Source organism: Anabas testudineus, chromosome 8 (assembly GCF_900324465.2).
Source record: "Anabas testudineus chromosome 8, fAnaTes1.2, whole genome shotgun sequence".
Taxonomy (NCBI): Eukaryota; Metazoa; Chordata; class Actinopteri; order Anabantiformes; family Anabantidae; genus Anabas; species Anabas testudineus.
The window spans coordinates 12,507,361-12,523,160 of record NC_046617.1 but is presented as its reverse complement, the minus strand read 5'-3'; the positions used below and the strand labels follow the sequence as shown (position 1 = coordinate 12,523,160).

At 39.8% G+C, this 15,800-nt stretch overlaps 4 protein-coding genes across 5 annotated transcripts; 2 read left to right on the top strand and 2 right to left on the bottom strand.

Annotated features, from left to right (window-relative positions):
- The first annotated feature begins 1,761 nt into the window (after window positions 1-1,761).
- Window positions 1,762-5,209, top strand: LOC113174125 (G-protein coupled receptor family C group 5 member C-like). Of its 2 annotated transcripts, none has more exons than XM_026377887.1 (3): window positions 1,762-1,848; window positions 2,614-3,613; window positions 3,818-5,209. In XM_026377887.1, the coding sequence occupies exons 2-3, from the start codon at window positions 2,641-2,643 to the stop codon at window positions 4,099-4,101; spliced, it is 1,257 nt and encodes a 418-aa protein (XP_026233672.1). In that variant the 5' UTR covers window positions 1,762-1,848; window positions 2,614-2,640; the 3' UTR covers window positions 4,102-5,209. The 2 variants fall into 2 exon arrangements, with proteins under 2 accessions (XP_026233672.1, XP_026233755.1); XM_026377970.1 differs by lacking the exon at window positions 1,762-1,848 and having other exon boundaries at window positions 2,109-3,613; window positions 3,818-3,924; window positions 4,019-5,209.
- Window positions 5,210-6,846: 1,637 nt separating this feature from the next.
- ccdc137 (coiled-coil domain containing 137) lies at window positions 6,847-9,319 on the bottom strand. The gene is made up of 6 exons (XM_026361422.1): window positions 9,167-9,319; window positions 8,784-8,929; window positions 8,485-8,689; window positions 8,066-8,148; window positions 7,652-7,731; window positions 6,847-7,545 (listed from the first exon to the last, which is right to left on the bottom strand). The coding sequence occupies exons 1-6, from the start codon at window positions 9,235-9,237 to the stop codon at window positions 7,345-7,347; spliced, it is 786 nt and encodes a 261-aa protein (XP_026217207.1). The 5' UTR covers window positions 9,238-9,319; the 3' UTR covers window positions 6,847-7,344.
- Window positions 9,320-10,806: 1,487 nt separating this feature from the next.
- pde6ga (phosphodiesterase 6G, cGMP-specific, rod, gamma, paralog a) lies at window positions 10,807-11,959 on the top strand. Its single transcript, XM_026358688.1, has 4 exons — window positions 10,807-10,896; window positions 11,440-11,601; window positions 11,699-11,739; window positions 11,834-11,959. The coding sequence occupies exons 2-4, from the start codon at window positions 11,447-11,449 to the stop codon at window positions 11,908-11,910; spliced, it is 273 nt and encodes a 90-aa protein (XP_026214473.1). The 5' UTR covers window positions 10,807-10,896; window positions 11,440-11,446; the 3' UTR covers window positions 11,911-11,959.
- A 1,004-nt stretch (window positions 11,960-12,963) lies between these two features.
- On the bottom strand, window positions 12,964-14,213 carry LOC113157471 (tetraspanin-10). The gene is made up of 3 exons (XM_026352983.1): window positions 14,124-14,213; window positions 13,396-13,991; window positions 12,964-13,282 (listed from the first exon to the last, which is right to left on the bottom strand). Exons 1-3 carry the CDS (start codon window positions 14,211-14,213, stop codon window positions 12,964-12,966), a joined length of 1,005 nt encoding a protein of 334 aa, XP_026208768.1.
- Between the last annotated feature and the right edge of the window lie 1,587 nt (window positions 14,214-15,800).

Genomic DNA, 15,800 nt, shown 5'->3' with positions numbered 1-15,800 from the left:
ATTATGCTATTAGTGTGTATTAGTGCTATTAGCTGTGTGCTAATAGCACTAATTACACTGAGATGTTTCTAAGCATGTAAAATGTGTCACTGCATGCCAGCGCTGCACGAAATTTCATTTGGCAATTTTAGGGTAGGGTGGGGATGTCGAAGAAGAGGAACAATTGCAACAGTGTCCTCTAATCAGAAATGTACTAGAACCATGAAAGTCATTGTAAACATGCTAGTATATAAGAATGACTGTGGCTAAGTGCGATAACATGTCTTCTGGAGTTATTGTCAAAAAATGGGGGAATTGGGGGAATGAAATATGCTTATTTTCTTGCATTGTATGAGTTCCCTGGAACCTGTTGCAACTTCCCCATTGGCTCAGTTGGTATAGACAAATCCTCATCCCTTGTGCAGTAAGGATCCCAGGGTGATATGAACCCCATCTGATGTTCTATTCAAATGCAAATTCTGATTTTACTGAAACATACAGAATATGACCCCTGTTGAGTATGAATAGTGTCAGAGTAATTGAGCGAAGTGCAAGAAGTGTTCTGTTTTAGTGATGTTGTTTTTTTTCCAGTTTAAATTTACAACTAAATGAGTCACAGAGAGTTAAAAATATTGTGCCTTAATTAATGCAAAAATTAGGAAAAGAAATCACAAATAGCTCCTGTTTGCCTTTGGTGGGAAACTCACACTCATAATAAATTCTTGTAACTAAATGCTGTGCATCAATAAAGTGTAAGTAGGCCTACTAGAATTATGCATTAACATGCATCAAAAAAATAAAAATAAAAATTGAAACCTGATCTTGTGATCCCCCTTTCAAGCCTAATACATTGTTTTTTATTTACCTCAGTATTTTTGCTAATTCTAGCCGTGAGAGCATAACCTGTAAAAAGAGACTAAAAGCTTAACATCAATGGCATCAGTCAATGGTTTTATTCATCAAATGGTAGTGAAGTGACACGGTCTGCAACAGATCAATAACAAGACCTATATACAGTAGTTGCGTAATGTGACTTGATCACACCTATATCAACATGTTCCACCAGGTGGCTCTGCAAACACGACTTCTAATCTGGTGACGACTGTACTGAGACCACTAAATCCTTTAAGAGACAAAAGTTATAAACGCAGTTCTCAGTTTCCTAACGTGCATGTGCAAATGCACACATGAAGGATGTATATTACAGATGAATTATTATTAACTTCAACAACAGTAGATCTTATCCAACCATAAAAGAAAGATACTGTCAGTGTAGCATCTGATCATGTCAATAAAAAAACATCTTTAAATAGACACAAAACTCATGAGAGTCAACGCTCATCAATAGTCAGTATTCTAGAAATCAATGTTGAAATCAACAGGTAGACTTTACACACGCTGCAATGTCACTTGTGAGATGAGTGGTGCCTTTGTTTGGTTGTAAGCTGCCTGAAACAAATAAGCAGGCCAGAGCTAATCTCACAGAATATGCAAAGCTGGAACCTGCACAGAGGGTGGACAAAGAGTCGGGAGAATTAGACCTGTGGCGACAGAGGAACGCTTTTTATATTATGGAATAATGTGCAGCACGAGTGTCGGTGAGTGCGTTATAACGCGGCTGAACGGAGGAAGAGTGGGAGGAGGTGGGGACTGTCCCTGATTCCGTGCACAACAACGCGATGGAGCCATTAAGTTAAAATTGATTGTGATAAACTACTCAAGAAAACAATCTAATATTTCCTATCTTAGTTTTTTTTTTTTTTTTTTTTTTAATCTCTTTCTGCAGAGTTGGACTATCCTCACTGGAATTATCTGATCTAGATCACCTGTTGGATCCGCTCCAACGCTGTCATCATCAGTCCAGGTCAGGTAAGAGGAGTTCCTGACGTTCGCAGTATCACTCCAGTACTCCATAATAGTATAGAAATAATAGAAAGAAGGGATTGGACATTTTAATATGCCAATCTAAAACTATTCAAATGAATAATTTGTCAAAATGTCAACTTTTCAATGGGGAAGAGTCTTGTGAGAGCTATTCCAGTGGGATTATTAGAAATAAGGAGATTTTCTCAGTCCATAGAAGAGCATTCAACTTTTTATTTATCTCAAAAATACCAACTCCCCAAATGTTCAGATACTGGACATTTACAGTTGAACACATAGCAACCTCACATGTAGAGGCTGCATGGTAGTAGGACGTTAAGGAGTGAATTCTTCATCCTAAAATATTAAAATAATGCTTCTGTACCTCACAAGGCCTCCCAACGACTGTGTCTGAGGTGTCATTACAATTTGCTATAAGATGTGTTCTGACAATCAGAGACAGAGGGGATAGTAGGTTGTCATCATTAGATTCTTCAGAAACTTTAATAATTTATTTAGTTGCCCAGAAATTACAGTAGCACAGTAAAACTCCACAAAGCTGAGATCAGTATTATCCACTAGGTCCAGGGTGTGGGTAGAACTGTTTATTAATTCTATCATGTAACCCAGTAATGATGTTAGGAAATAGCTTTTCTTCTCAAATGTATTCAAAATCCTTAGTTTGCCTTTGCTTAATAATCACGGATGCAAATAGCATACTTAGGAAGGATCCACTTGCATATATAAACAGTCAGGGTGTCTTTGTTGCAGCATCTTGAAAACATCTTCAGAGAAACCATGGACACAAGCAGCGCTCCAAAAGGATGCGGCTCCAGCATCAGCTCCATATATTACAACCTGTGTGACCTGGCTACTGTGTGGGGGGTCGTGGTGGAGGCTGTTGCTGCTGCTGGGGTGGTTACTTCCTTCATTCTGTTTGTCATTCTCATGGCCTGTCTACCGTTTGTGACAAACCAAAAGAGGAAGGGTATGGTGGCCCTGCAGGCAGCCATTCTGGTCTTCACTCTGGGACTCTTTGGACTCACTTTTGCCTTCATCGTGGGTCGATATTCCACCAGCTGTGCCGCACGGAGGTTCCTCTTTGGAGTACTGTTTTCAGGCTGCCTAGCCTGCCTGGCGATGCATGGGCTGTGGCTCGCCTTGCTGGAACGGAGAGGCCGGGGCCCCAGGAGCTGGATGTTATGCCTTGGAGCCCTGGGCCTATGGCTCGTCGAGGTGATCATCAACACTGAATGGCTTGTCATCACTGTGGTCAGAAGCCCATCTGGAGGTGCCCCTGACCTGTTCTGCAGCATTGCTAACATGGACTTTGTGATGGCTCTGATCTATGTGATGGTTCTGCTTCTAGCTGTGGTTCTCATGGCTGTACCTTCACTGATACACAAACATAAGCAGTGGCGCCGAGATGGAGCTTTCATCTTTGTCACAGGGCTCCTCACTTTGGGTATCTGGATATCTTGGATTGTAATGTACATGTATGGGAATGGGTTGACTGGGAACGCCAGCTGGGACGATCCTACCCTGGCTATTGCAGTGGTATCAAATGCTTGGGTGTTCCTGTTCCTCTACACCATCCCAGAAATCTCCTTACTCACCCAGGAGGACCCTGACCAGGAGCAGCCCAGTGATGGAGACCACGTCTATCCTGCCAGGAGCCTGGTTTATGACAACATACTTAAGGAGACAGAGCCACCTCATCAAAATGTGTACATGAACAATAAAGCTTTCACTATGGATGAGCCTCCAACAGGTACAATATGATATATTGTTATCTATTATAAACAATCAATATTGTTTTGAAAAAAACACTTGACAGTAATTTGTTTATCTGCAAATAAGATTTGCTTTCAAGTTGTACATCAACATATCAGTACTATTGATATTTCCAACACAATTGTCATTAATACACACTAAATGAGATGTCATTTCTTTCTACCTCCATCGTTTCTTTCAGAAGTGTCAACAAAGCCGCTGTCTCCATATGGTTCTTATAATGGTCAGCTACGAAGTTGTGTGTACCAGCCGACTGAATTAGCCCTGATTGCCAAGGGTCTGACGAGGGTGAGTGTGTTCACAATATTTTACACCACAAAACATCTCCTCGTCACATCTGGGAAAAAAAAAAAAAAAACAACTTCTCTGCATGTTTTCACAGAGAGACCAGGACATGAGGATCCCACGAGCCTTAGTTCCCTCTTTGAGCCCAGCAAGTGGCAACTCCCTTCCTCTTTCAGCTGAGTTCTTATCATCTAGGGACTGTCACGCACAGCCAGACTGAGTGTGTCATTCTGAAGTTTGTTTTAGAAAGGTCTTAGCATCAAATGTAAAGTAGTTTCCCTTTCTGCCTAATGAAGACACTTTAAATGAAAACATAATGTGGCTATTCTTTAGATAGATGCAGTAATACGACTTATGTCACAGATGATTTTCTCTGATGGTGGTACAATGCTTTTTTGTTCTATATATGTGTTCTATATATTACATATTACAGTGACAGCACTGAAGACAGACTGCTAGATGGATATATAGTCAAAATTAAGATCTTACATTGAAATGTGTCTCAGCTCCTATATTTTATTTCAAAATGTTTGGTGTATTACAAAGATAAGTAAATCCTGTCTACCTACCTTTCAACATCTAAATTTAAAAATGGAGCAATGCATAACATTTCCAGATGGCAAAATACTGCAGGTTTGATGGCAGAGGAGTAGACAAAGCTCAGGTAAATGTCAGAAGCTAAATACTGGTAAAGACACAGTCTATATTTTGTTGCATGTTAACTCTGAAAGCTGCTATTGTGTTACCACCATCATGATTTTGTCCTAAATCTGCCGTAGTTTGTTAATCTGTCGGCTGTTGCTTAATAAAGACCTGCTTAGTTCACATTGAAATTATATTGTGATTTAGACTTGAAATGTGTGATCTTCTAGTTTCTTCGATTTATTAATAATGTAATTTTATGTAAAGGTGTAAATTCTAATTTATTAAATCTGTATATGTTGCTCAAATTCTGTGTGACTATTCAGTCGCTGGATTGTAAACAGGTACAAGTCACAAAGTCCTGAAAGAGGAAGTGTTCCAAGGATTACCTTGTGCACGTGTCATGTATTTACATGTTTGCTTGATAAGTTTTATATGGGGCCAAGGTACAGCACTTGGCTTTTATGCTGCGGAGTATGGGTTTACAATGCTGAATTAGGTAGAAGGCTATTTTAAGCATCACCATGATTACAGCTCTTAGTAACGTTACTGGACCCAAACAGGAAAATCCATGAATGAATCCATGTATGGCCACTTTCTAGTTTGACTTCAGGGCTGTAATAGTGTTGCTGCAACCAAACGGATGTGCTCATATTTTGGGTTTGGAGCATTAAAATGGGATTTGATGGGGTATTTTATAGAAACTGCTTTGTGTGACACACTGACATGGTTACATATGGAGCTGAGGGAACTGCAAATAATCAATATGAACACAATGAAAAACACACATCCACCTAGAGACTAATTATGATTTAATTATGGAAAACTATTTAAATGCTATATGTGGTTATATGGTAATAAAGTGAACATATGTTCAAAACATTACTGTAAAGGGACAACTTAATTTGAGACAAATCCGCAAGGGCAGCTGCTTTGACTTGTGATTAGTTCATTTTCTAGAAAGGGAGAGGCATGTAATGTGTCACACAGACACAGTAAGAGCCTCACAGTGAGCTGTGGCTGCCTAGCAGCAGGCTGAGGAGACTCTCTCCCAATTACTCCCACCATCCTGTATAGTCAGCAGCCATAGTTGCTCAGAGGCAATTGCTCACAAACTGGAAAAAAGACAGCACACAAACGTACAATATACACATGGAAGTGTTGAGATTTTACTCTGTAATCTTTGTGCTTGCAGCTTTGAGCTTGAAAATAATAACAAATTCAAAGTGCATGTTGATAAGCAGTGGAGCTGTTCACACAACTCTAAAGGTGAACACACAAGAGGAAAAAACTTATTCAAATTTAACCAAAATGGGCCATTCAGGTAAATAATAGAGCAGTAGGCTGCCCCATAGAAACCTTAGCTGGCTTTTTTTTTATAAATGAGGTTACTGGTAGAGTGTCACATTGCAGAAAAGTAACAGGGAATATATTAGATGCTAATGTCTGTTGTATGACTGAAATAAAAAATTGTCTCTGGTATGCCGCAATAGTAAATAGATAAGTAGATAATATCCAAAGCTGTCTCATGCACATGGATGCGGGTGGTTGCATGACCAATTGTGGTTTAGCTCAGTGATCACAAGCAGCTGTCACCACTTAATGAATTTCCTTGTCACTGTGACAACCCTCAATAGACAAACACAGGCACAAAACAAACAAAAAACAGAGGGCTTCACTACTCTAGCTAATCAAATATTACTGCAAACTATACACTAGACAAGTATTGAGTATTAACAGTAATAACCCATCTGTCCTTAAAAGATCCCAGGCTAATGGTGGAACTCAGCAGCCTAATCAGAACTGTTCTGCAACTTTCACCGCACTTAAATCAAAAAAAAAAAAAAATCTTGCACTTACACCTCAGGAAATATAAACAGAACTATCTAGAGCAATTTAGTTTAAAGTTTTTCTCCTTGACTTAGATATTTTGCTTGCCTTGTACCTCACTTGCAAGTTTCTGATACTATGGACAATCTGGCAATCCTCAGAAAAAGGAATTTAAACATCTGTAATTCTATAAAACCTTTGTAAATTCCACCTGCTGATCACGTGAAGTTATCAAAAGTTTTACAATAACTGGTAAAGTTATTACGCGCTCATAGTGAGAGCTTTTTTCTTAATTGTATTCTTTAACATTACATATAGAAAATGTGAAATGCTTATTTTCCACCCTGCCTGAAGCAATATGTTTATACATTAAGGGATCTAGGTAGAGTTTTGAATAATAAATAAATAAAAAACTGCTTGCCTGCCATCTACTGGCAAAAACACTCTTATCACTGGAGATACGAAAGGTTTTATTGTGTACCACATCACAAATAATTCATAGTGCCTACCTGTAAATGCAAATATGAAAACAGTGTAAATAAACACGACCTCTTCCCATGTTAACATCTATTCTTGTTGTCATTTAACTTCATTTACATTCTTTAAACACATTTACAAGGATAAGACGTCAGCACAAGCTGCCAATCTGAATATTTCCTGGTAGTTTGGGTTGATCAGACTGTCTTCCAATAATGACCAATTCTAAACTCGTGTTCTTGTTGAACTAAATATGAGCTCATGATAATGGCAGGTGAATGTTATTCACTACTTACCTGTCCTGTAGATGCTAATGTTTGTTTGGTTTGTTTGCAAGCTCCTCCACTGGCATAAAAGTTCCACACATACATTACACATAGTCTGCTGACAGTTATTTTATATTCTGTCTCACTGTCTGAATACCACTGAGGATGATGGTGGCTGAGGAGTTGTAATTCCCTGAGTGTGAAGACTTCACTGAAGATTCTTGAGCTTTTCCAGACTGGCGGTCTTCGCACTCTGCTGCTGTTGTTTCTGTTTCTTCAGATGACGGTAGGCCTCCACGGCTCGCTCCCTCTCCTCCTCCATAATTCTCTGTCTTGCCATGGAGGGCTTCACTGTGGAGGTAGCAGTGTGGCCAAGCAGGGAGTTGAGAAGAAGCTCCTTGGATGTTTTCTGGATAATGTCAGCAGCAGAGAAGAAAAAAAAAACAGTAAAAACTTACTCAAGCATTACATTTACTGAGGTAATTTGGTAAAGTCACAGTTATTATAGTTGCTACCTGAGATTTGACTGGAGCTTTCTTGGGTTTGGCACTTAAAGAGGGTGGGGCCATTGCAACTTCACCGAAAGCAACATGATCTAGAAACACATCAACGTTAGTATTCATCTGAAATATCCACCTGACACGTATTACTCTTTTTATCCTTTTGTTTTTTGGTCTCCACTAACCCCTGCTCCAACCAACTCCTAGCAATGCAGCTGCCAACATTATACAAGAACAACAAGGACAAGAACTCTGCAAATTACTTCTACTTCATCCATTTCATTGGACAATATATTAATTCTGTCTATGCTAGTGTATGAGTATCTGAAAGACTCTAGTAATATGCATTTTTCTTATAAAGGAAATCTTGTTTGACCATCTAAATATACATGTGAACGTATAGGTTCTTTAAAAACATTGTTCCATTACCTACAAACATCTGTTTTTCCATCTTGGCCTCTTGTCTGTTCAGCTTCTTTAGTTGTAGTCTCTGTAATCTAATCTTGTCAGACCTGCAAGACAGTAAAAAAAAACATAATTCTGACATCTAATATCCATTTACTATCTTTGTTTGACTATCATCTATTTTGTAATAGAATTTACTGGATGTTACATTCTTTATGGGCTCATCAATAAATAAAAATAATATGGCAACTACTGTTATAGAAAGAAGAAAATATTCAGAAAAGTAAATGTTTTCACTTTTCCAAGATAAATGTTGACTATTATTTACATTTATATTATATCCAGAGAGGGAAAAATGTTTTGTTGTACTTGGACATTAAGGCATTTGACACAAATCAGCGAAGCAGCTTTTATCAACCCACACATGGCAGAGAAGTACTCACTCCTTCTTCTTCTCAGACTTGCCCATCTCTGCATTCAGCTCAGGTTTTCTCTCCACCTGATTCTTGGTGAGGAAGAGGACATGTTTTGTTTCATTCTCCATGCGCCTCAGGTAGGCTTTCTCACTTTCCTCCTTCCTTCTCTTAAAATGTGGGACAGGTATGTCTCCATCCTGAGAATCTCCTGGCTTACTGTCATGAGAGCTGGCTGAAGACACAGAAATAAAGTAGTCACCCCACTAATCAGAAACCAATTCATTTAGCTACAATGCAGAAAGAGGTGTAAACTTTTTTTCACTCACTCTCTTTTTGCTTTTTAGCCTTAAAGGAACCCGTTTTTATTCTCTCCTTGCTCTTCATTATCTCTCGGAGCTTGAAGGGGATGTGTTTGAGGTGGTCCTCTTGTTTGGCTTTCTTGGTTTTATCATCTCGTTTGAGCTTCTTCTCCCTTTAATTTAGACACATTACAGGTTAGATAGCACACAGGAAAAGCTGGAACATGTGTTAGCTTTTGTGAACAACATATTAGATGTAAACAAACATTTACACTTATATAAATTAATGAGCTCAAGTTGCTGAATCCCATTTAGACAGCTGGGAGCTAACTTGGGGAGCTAGTACCGCTAGCTACAGTAGTTGACGTAGCTAGCTAACTAGCTGCTATACATTAGCTTCTTTACGTTACCTTGAATGTCGCCCGACCTTGTCCGCTTGGTTTCCCGACTCGTTAGTTTGACTTTTCTTATGTTTACCCATGTTTCTACAGGTAATTTCTTTGCATTACAGATTATGTTGACAAAACATGTGGAGCTGCGTGTGTAGCCTTTGACCTATGAACCACAACCTTACACAAGAGAGGAAGTAAAGAGCTCTCACTCTGATATATTTTAGAGTACCCAAGGTGTTTTGATTTTGATGCTACTTTCAATTACTTTAATTCACCTCGACTGTAGCTCACAAAAGCCTGGAGAAAACCAGTCAAAGAACATTATCAAATGTTAATAATATACTTTTTTTTAGCATTTAAAAGTTTTATCTTCGCTTTAAAGTGGCTGATAACCTAATGTGAGCCTAATGTGCCACCCTCCTCTCCAATACCGATTTAGCTTCAGTTTGAAGACACTACGTGGTGTTAATTAGTAGTGTGTAATTAATCATGTTATATAATATGTTAAATAACATATTTCTAGCTATGTTGACGACTTCTCCAAAGATGAGTTAATATTTGCTCAGAGTGATACGTTTTAGTAACTGACGATCTTTGGTGAAAAGGATCCTGATTGGCTACAATCACATCATCTATATCCGGGTGCCACCGCTAGAGGGCGCCCATGCTTCAGTTTGTGCAGCCAGACCTGCAGCCTGAAACTTATTATGTGGGCCCAGTATTATAAATATTATTTACTGCCTCCCTGAGAGAGAGAGAGAGAAGATTGGACAATATGAGCCCAGCAGATCAGAGGTTTAGGAAAGGATTTGCTGATACATCTCCTGTCACTGGAACTTTGTGGAGTTTAAATTAAGTGAAGGCATCCACATTTAATGGCAAATGATAATTATCTATATATGTCCAGCTGGGATCTTGTCTCTTTCTCTTTTAATCTTACACTGCTGGTCAGACGAAATAAGATTTTTTACTATGTCAACACAAACCTTTAAAACTTATTATTATAATGAGTGATATACGCATATCCCAGACGTGTATCAAACATACAGCGTGACATGTTTCCAGCAGCTTAAGCACTCCTGAGCCTCCATTGTTTTCAGCGTGTGGGTGGAGAATTGTTGGTATTAAAGGCATCGGTATCCAGGACAGTGTGTTGACACATGTGCCCCGCATGTGTGTGCATGTGTATAAACGCTATAGATTAGTGAGAGAAGCTGTACAGTAAGAAACCATCAGATGAGTGAACCAGGTGTGTGTTTATGTGCAGGGGATTACAAGTGAGACATAATGCAACTCAATCTGAGAGACTGCTGATGAAAGGACAATGCTGCAGCACATGTTAGTAAGTTCTTGGTGGCAGACAGTAGCAGGAAGGTGCTAAGCATCGTGGGACGAGCCCTGAGAAAATCCTCAGGTCATGTCCAGGTCAGCACCAATCCCCTCACTGCATGTTTCTGGAAAATTGTGGAAATATGCTAATTCAAATACTTTTTGGACACCCTGACAGACATTTTTAGAATTTTTTTGTCTCAGCTGCAGAGAAGTGATATTTCCTCAACCGCCTGTCAGTGAATGTACTGTTCCATATATAGCATAATGTGAAAGTGATGTGCAGTTGGCTGGCGGCGTCATAATCTTCTCAGAGTCGGAGGCGTACAGTATAAGAGACCTTCACTAAACACAGCTCGTGTAAAAACAACTCCAGCTCTCCACAACACTATCAAGTGAGAAAAACAGCAAAACAGGTGGTGAGTATTTGTAATTGCAACTCATTCAATGCAGCTCTTCTGCAGTTTAGCAGCTTTGTGTATTGCGTGGTTCTTGTGATGTCCAGTCTTTGTCAGGCAGGTGTAAATGTAATATATGTTTTAGCAATAAGCTGACGGAGGTGGTGGTCGTGGTGCTGCACTGGACTGGATTATGTTCAAAGACATTTCTATTATTTTGCAAATAGCATTATTAACTTTCTAAAAGGATATATATTAATGTAACTACTGGTTATTTTATTCTCATATAACTACCCTTAGATACACATTTTCCTTTTAATGATGCTGCAGTTTCCTTCTAAAACTCCTCTCAGACAGTCTGATCTCGAGCTGTTGCCAGGCTACAGGCCCCATAAGCGAATTCAGCATGTTCACAGTAATCTGATGATGAAGGTGCTGTGGGGCTGAGACGCTGTGGAGTGTTAATGAGTAGTATAAGTAGGAGATTACAGCAGATAGTGTCTGCACAAAAAGTCATTTAGACTTGCTGGAGGATTCATTTCATTGACTGCTCCGTTCACACAGCGCAATTATGAATTTGGATGTCCCCAAACCTGAAGCAAAGGCGGGCAGCAAAGCTCCTCTCAGAGCCACTGGTCCTGGATCCCCACGTAAAGGCCCACCCAAGTTCAAACAGAGGAACACCCGCCAGTTCAAGAGCAAGCCTCCCAAGAGAGGCGTCATTGGGTAGGCCTCACTGCAACCAGCATCATCTAGACAGTTAGTCTGTTAGTCTGTTAGAAATGTAACCAGAGTGAATCATTTGATTTTCCTTATTCCCTAGCTTTGGAGAGGAAATCCCAGGAATGGAAGGTCTCGGCACTGGTAAGCAGAATTACAGTATCACCGTTAGACCATAACTACACCACAACATGCAAACAAACCCAACACATACTCACTGTGTGGTCTCTCTTTGTAGACATCACTGTAATCTGCCCGTGGGAGGCGTACAGCCATCTCGAGCTACATGAGCTGTCTCAGTACGGCATCATCTGAGTCTCTTCAATGTAAAATTCTTTTTATATGTTTTATGTTAACCAAAGGGAACTGGATCGTCGCCGCTGGCTTCTTTAATGTAGCAGTTAAACAATGCGGGTGCATATTGTGGATGCTGTACTTTTGAATCTCATGCTGTCATTTGACTCTCATCAACCACACTCAGAATAAAACTTGGATTTTTTTAAACATTATTTTCTATCTTTCTTCTCAACTTTGCCAAACTGAATACTGTCTCTAATAAACCACACACTGCTTTAAATATTACACAGTTCCCACTTTATTTTTTATTCCTCCCTTTCAGAATATAGCACCTGTATACCACAGAATAAATACAACTGTGTATAAGAGTTCAATTAAATTGTGCCTACTCTCAGTGCAGTTAGCAAATGTTGTTCTGTGCATTATACTTAAAGGAATAGCTGTATGTTTATGGATTTACAGCACATTTATTCCCTTTTTTTGCAGAGAGTTTGATGACAACATTGAGTCTGAATACATGTGTGTACAACATGAAGCTTCAGCCAGCAGCAGCTTAGCTTCAACTGGAAACAGTGGAAAACATGAAAATCTATTAACCAATCATAAGTAAACCCATTGTTACTTTTTATTTTCAAATTAGCCTGAATATAAGTGTCCTCACTATGTTGTCTTGTCAATGTAAAAGAATAGAGTCACGTTTTCCAGTAGAAGTGAAGATTTTCACAGCACAACAGAGACACAAGGCACATGTGCAGGATGTGTTAAATAGGATTTCTTGGTCTTTAAAATGGGAAAGATTCACTTTTCTATTTCTATTTATTATTTTCTCTAATCTTCTTCTTCTTCTTTAAAGAATCAAAACATTGATTTTTGCAATAATACTTTTCTCTGTCACCTAGACGGAATTTACATCCTTAAAATTGGTATTCATCTCTCTGCACTGTTTTCTTTCATTGCCTACTGCAACCGATGTCATCTGAGTCTCTGCAATCTAGCTGAATGAAGATGTATGTTTGTATGGTTGTAAGGCTGTTGGAACTCTTTAAATACACTATCCATATGCAGGTCTATTCAGCGTCCACTGCTGTACATAAACTTACGCCACTGGATGCTGTCCAGCAGCCGTGTGGTGATAAAAAGAGTCAGAAGTTGAACTCCGAGTATGACAATGCAGACTGTTCCTATCAGGTTCTCATGCTGCTCAATCCAGCGAGAAATTCCCCCCAGACAACCACCCAGGAAGATGACGCTTTGAGCAGTGAACTCATCCAGCAGCTGAGCTCTGACCCCACACTGTGAGTTCCACACCGTGCCGTTCTCGAGCGGATCCACACAGCATGTCGCAGGCACACCACAGGCGAGCACTCCTGGAGCTGAGCAGTTATAATATCTGAGCAAAGGGGAAAAATAGCACAGTGAGCATTTATTGTTCAAGGCTAAATCCCATATCATGATGGCTGACCACCACGGGTCACATTTCCAAGTTGGTCACAGTGTACTCACATGTTGATCTCCCAGTCGCGGTAGGTATCTGCCCCACAACACTGCAGGTTTGTCTGAATCTCATCCGTGATGAACCTCAGATCCAGGTCATCCTGGTATCGTGCCATGGCAGCTAACATCCCCGACCGTAGGTAGCCTCCAATCTCATTTTGTAGACTGTAGGCCATAATGGCGGCCAGCACCTGGGCTGTAATGAGCACCAGCATTACAGCAGAGAACAGCCTCAGCAGGCAGCAGTTCTCTCTTAAGGCACCTACACAGCCTGACAGGCAGAGCATAGTAAGCAAAAAGCCCACAGTCCCAAGTATGAGCATTGGATCCGTCCCAATGCTGCCGATCTTCTCCTGGGCAAATGACTCTTTGCTAATGAGGCCCCACATCCCCAGACCAAGAACCACCAGGCCCATAACCGTGAACAACATGTTGCATAGAAACAAAAAATATTTTAGGAAATAGTCCGTCAATGAATAACTATAGCGAGGTTGGATCCTTTCATGTGGAGGGCTGTTGTGTTCCTGGCCGTTGTTGGTCCCTGCTTGGTGGGAATCACTGGAGACGCTGTTAAGTTCCTCAGCATCCTCTTTTGCAGGTCCTGCCTATGGACAAACACTCATTAGACTAAATACCATAGTTTCCATCCACTAATGCCAACTCAAATGTTTAACTACACTCAAATACAGAGAGGTGTACGGCCATCAGAATGGAAGTTGATGAAAATAACCCCTTACCTTTGGTATGAGTGGACTGGACTCATTCTGCGCATTGTCCTTCCTCAACCACGGCAAAGGAAATCTTTTTAACACCAAATACCTCCTCATGTTGTCAACCACTGTGCCTTTAGCTGGTCCGAATGACACAAGCTAAAGTGGAACATAAGGGCAGCATTCGCTACTGTATGAACAGAGGCGCATGTGAGCTGAGGTGGTGTAACTACGGAGTGTTTAGCCTCAGGCTGCAGTGAGGCGCAAGATTTCTCCATCATGTGAGAGTCACAGTGGGGGGATTAGAGCATGTGAGCATGTGTTGGAAACACAGAGTGAGCTTTTCTAAGTTGAACTACTAACATATTTAGGTTTTACTTTGGTAATTATTTAATTGGACTTGGAAAAGACAAAGCAGAGAGAGACAACGTGTTTTATTCCACGAAGCATCAACACAAACCAGAGAGGGTTCAGGGTTAATTTAAGTATCTGGTATTTAATATGTGGTGTTGTAACATAGTATACTTGTATTTACATCTAGTCATTTGTATCCACTGGCAGTGTGGCCTTCACCTCTTTGGTCCTACTCCTAATAGGTGATTAACATTAAAGGCTTAATCTTCTCTTTTCTTTGAGTATTCCCACATTTTTACTGACCTTGTGATCACTAAAACCGCAGATTCAAATCCAAGTATTAATGACATAATTTGTCCTAGCTATCCAAACAGGACTATTCATTTTTCCTAATCCAATAAAAGTGTCATGGAACACATTAGGAGTTTTATTACTGCAGTAGTAACAGGCAAAGCCTTATTCCTAATTGTCATTAATAGAAATCAGAATCAATATAAGAAAAATAGTTAAAGCTGTTTGGCTAAGAAGGAGCAATTGGTCAGCTGACGCCACAATGACGAGATTGAATTTGTTTTGCCAGCTGGAATAAAAGAAGATCAGTCAAAGTGTGACATTTCCACAGACCATTGCAACAGAGCTAAAAGAAATCCCAGGCACATCTCTGACCATAAAGCACAAAAAAATATACTTATAGTCTAATGTTGTGTTGCAGTTTCTCAATGTGGCCACTGGAGGACAGTGAACACTAAATTCACTTTGGATGAAAACACAAATAATACTGAAACATAAGGTATGAAAAAATGTAAATAATGGGGATAAATGCTGGACGACAAAATATTCCTAATGGTATTTTTTAGAAATATTAAATCCAGTGTTCTTAAAATTATCAAACACATGACTACAGATGCCCTTAGTGAGACTGCTGAATAATAAAGTAATCACGTCCCATCTGCCAGGCCTACCAGGGTAATTATTTAAATTCAAATCAGATATAATAATAATAATAATAATAATACAGAATCCTTGGGTGCAGCTTCTGTTGGGCAGCAGTCGTCGAATATTAAGAGCTGATATTTCAGTTTACGCATCCTCTTTATATTTCTCTGATAAAGTCATTATAAAGAGGTGTGCTCTGAATCAATAACAAGCAGTATGAGAAAGAGCAGATGTGACAGTGTTAAAAAAAAAAAAAAAACAGGAAGAAAGAGGCCTGGTTAGCTCACTTTCTGGCTCTGCTGATCCGCTGCTGTCATTCTTTCCTTTGGCTCTGCTGGACTGAGCTGCAAGAAAATCTACTGCTTTAGGCAGAGCCTGACACTGACTGGTGGTGGATTCCAGATGTGATTATGA

Bases quoted from the DNA above. Each gene is read 5' to 3' on its own strand.
- LOC113174125 (XM_026377887.1), top strand. From the start codon at position 2,641: ATGGACACAAGCAGCGCTCCAAAAGGATGCGGCTCCAGCATCAGCTCC. The intron at 3,614-3,817 runs GTACAATATGAT...CGTTTCTTTCAG, and splicing joins TATGGATGAGCCTCCAACAG to AAGTGTCAACAAAGCCGCTG.
- ccdc137 (XM_026361422.1), bottom strand. From the start codon at position 9,237: ATGGGTAAACATAAGAAAAGTCAAACTAACGAGTCGGGAAACCAAGCG. The intron at 8,690-8,783 runs GTGAGTGAAAAA...CTGTGTCTTCAG, and splicing joins GGCTAAAAAGCAAAAAGAGA to CCAGCTCTCATGACAGTAAG. The intron at 7,732-8,065 runs GTAATGGAACAA...ATGTGTTTCTAG, and splicing joins GGAAAAACAGATGTTTGTAG to ATCATGTTGCTTTCGGTGAA.
- pde6ga (XM_026358688.1), top strand. From the start codon at position 11,447: ATGAATTTGGATGTCCCCAAACCTGAAGCAAAGGCGGGCAGCAAAGCT. The intron at 11,602-11,698 runs GTAGGCCTCACT...CTTATTCCCTAG, and splicing joins CCCAAGAGAGGCGTCATTGG to CTTTGGAGAGGAAATCCCAG. The intron at 11,740-11,833 runs GTAAGCAGAATT...CTCTCTTTGTAG, and splicing joins AATGGAAGGTCTCGGCACTG to ACATCACTGTAATCTGCCCG.
- LOC113157471 (XM_026352983.1), bottom strand. From the start codon at position 14,213: ATGAGGAGGTATTTGGTGTTAAAAAGATTTCCTTTGCCGTGGTTGAGG. The intron at 13,992-14,123 runs GTAAGGGGTTAT...GTTTGTCCATAG, and splicing joins CCAGTCCACTCATACCAAAG to GCAGGACCTGCAAAAGAGGA. The intron at 13,283-13,395 runs GTGAGTACACTG...CCCTTTGCTCAG, and splicing joins CGCGACTGGGAGATCAACAT to ATATTATAACTGCTCAGCTC.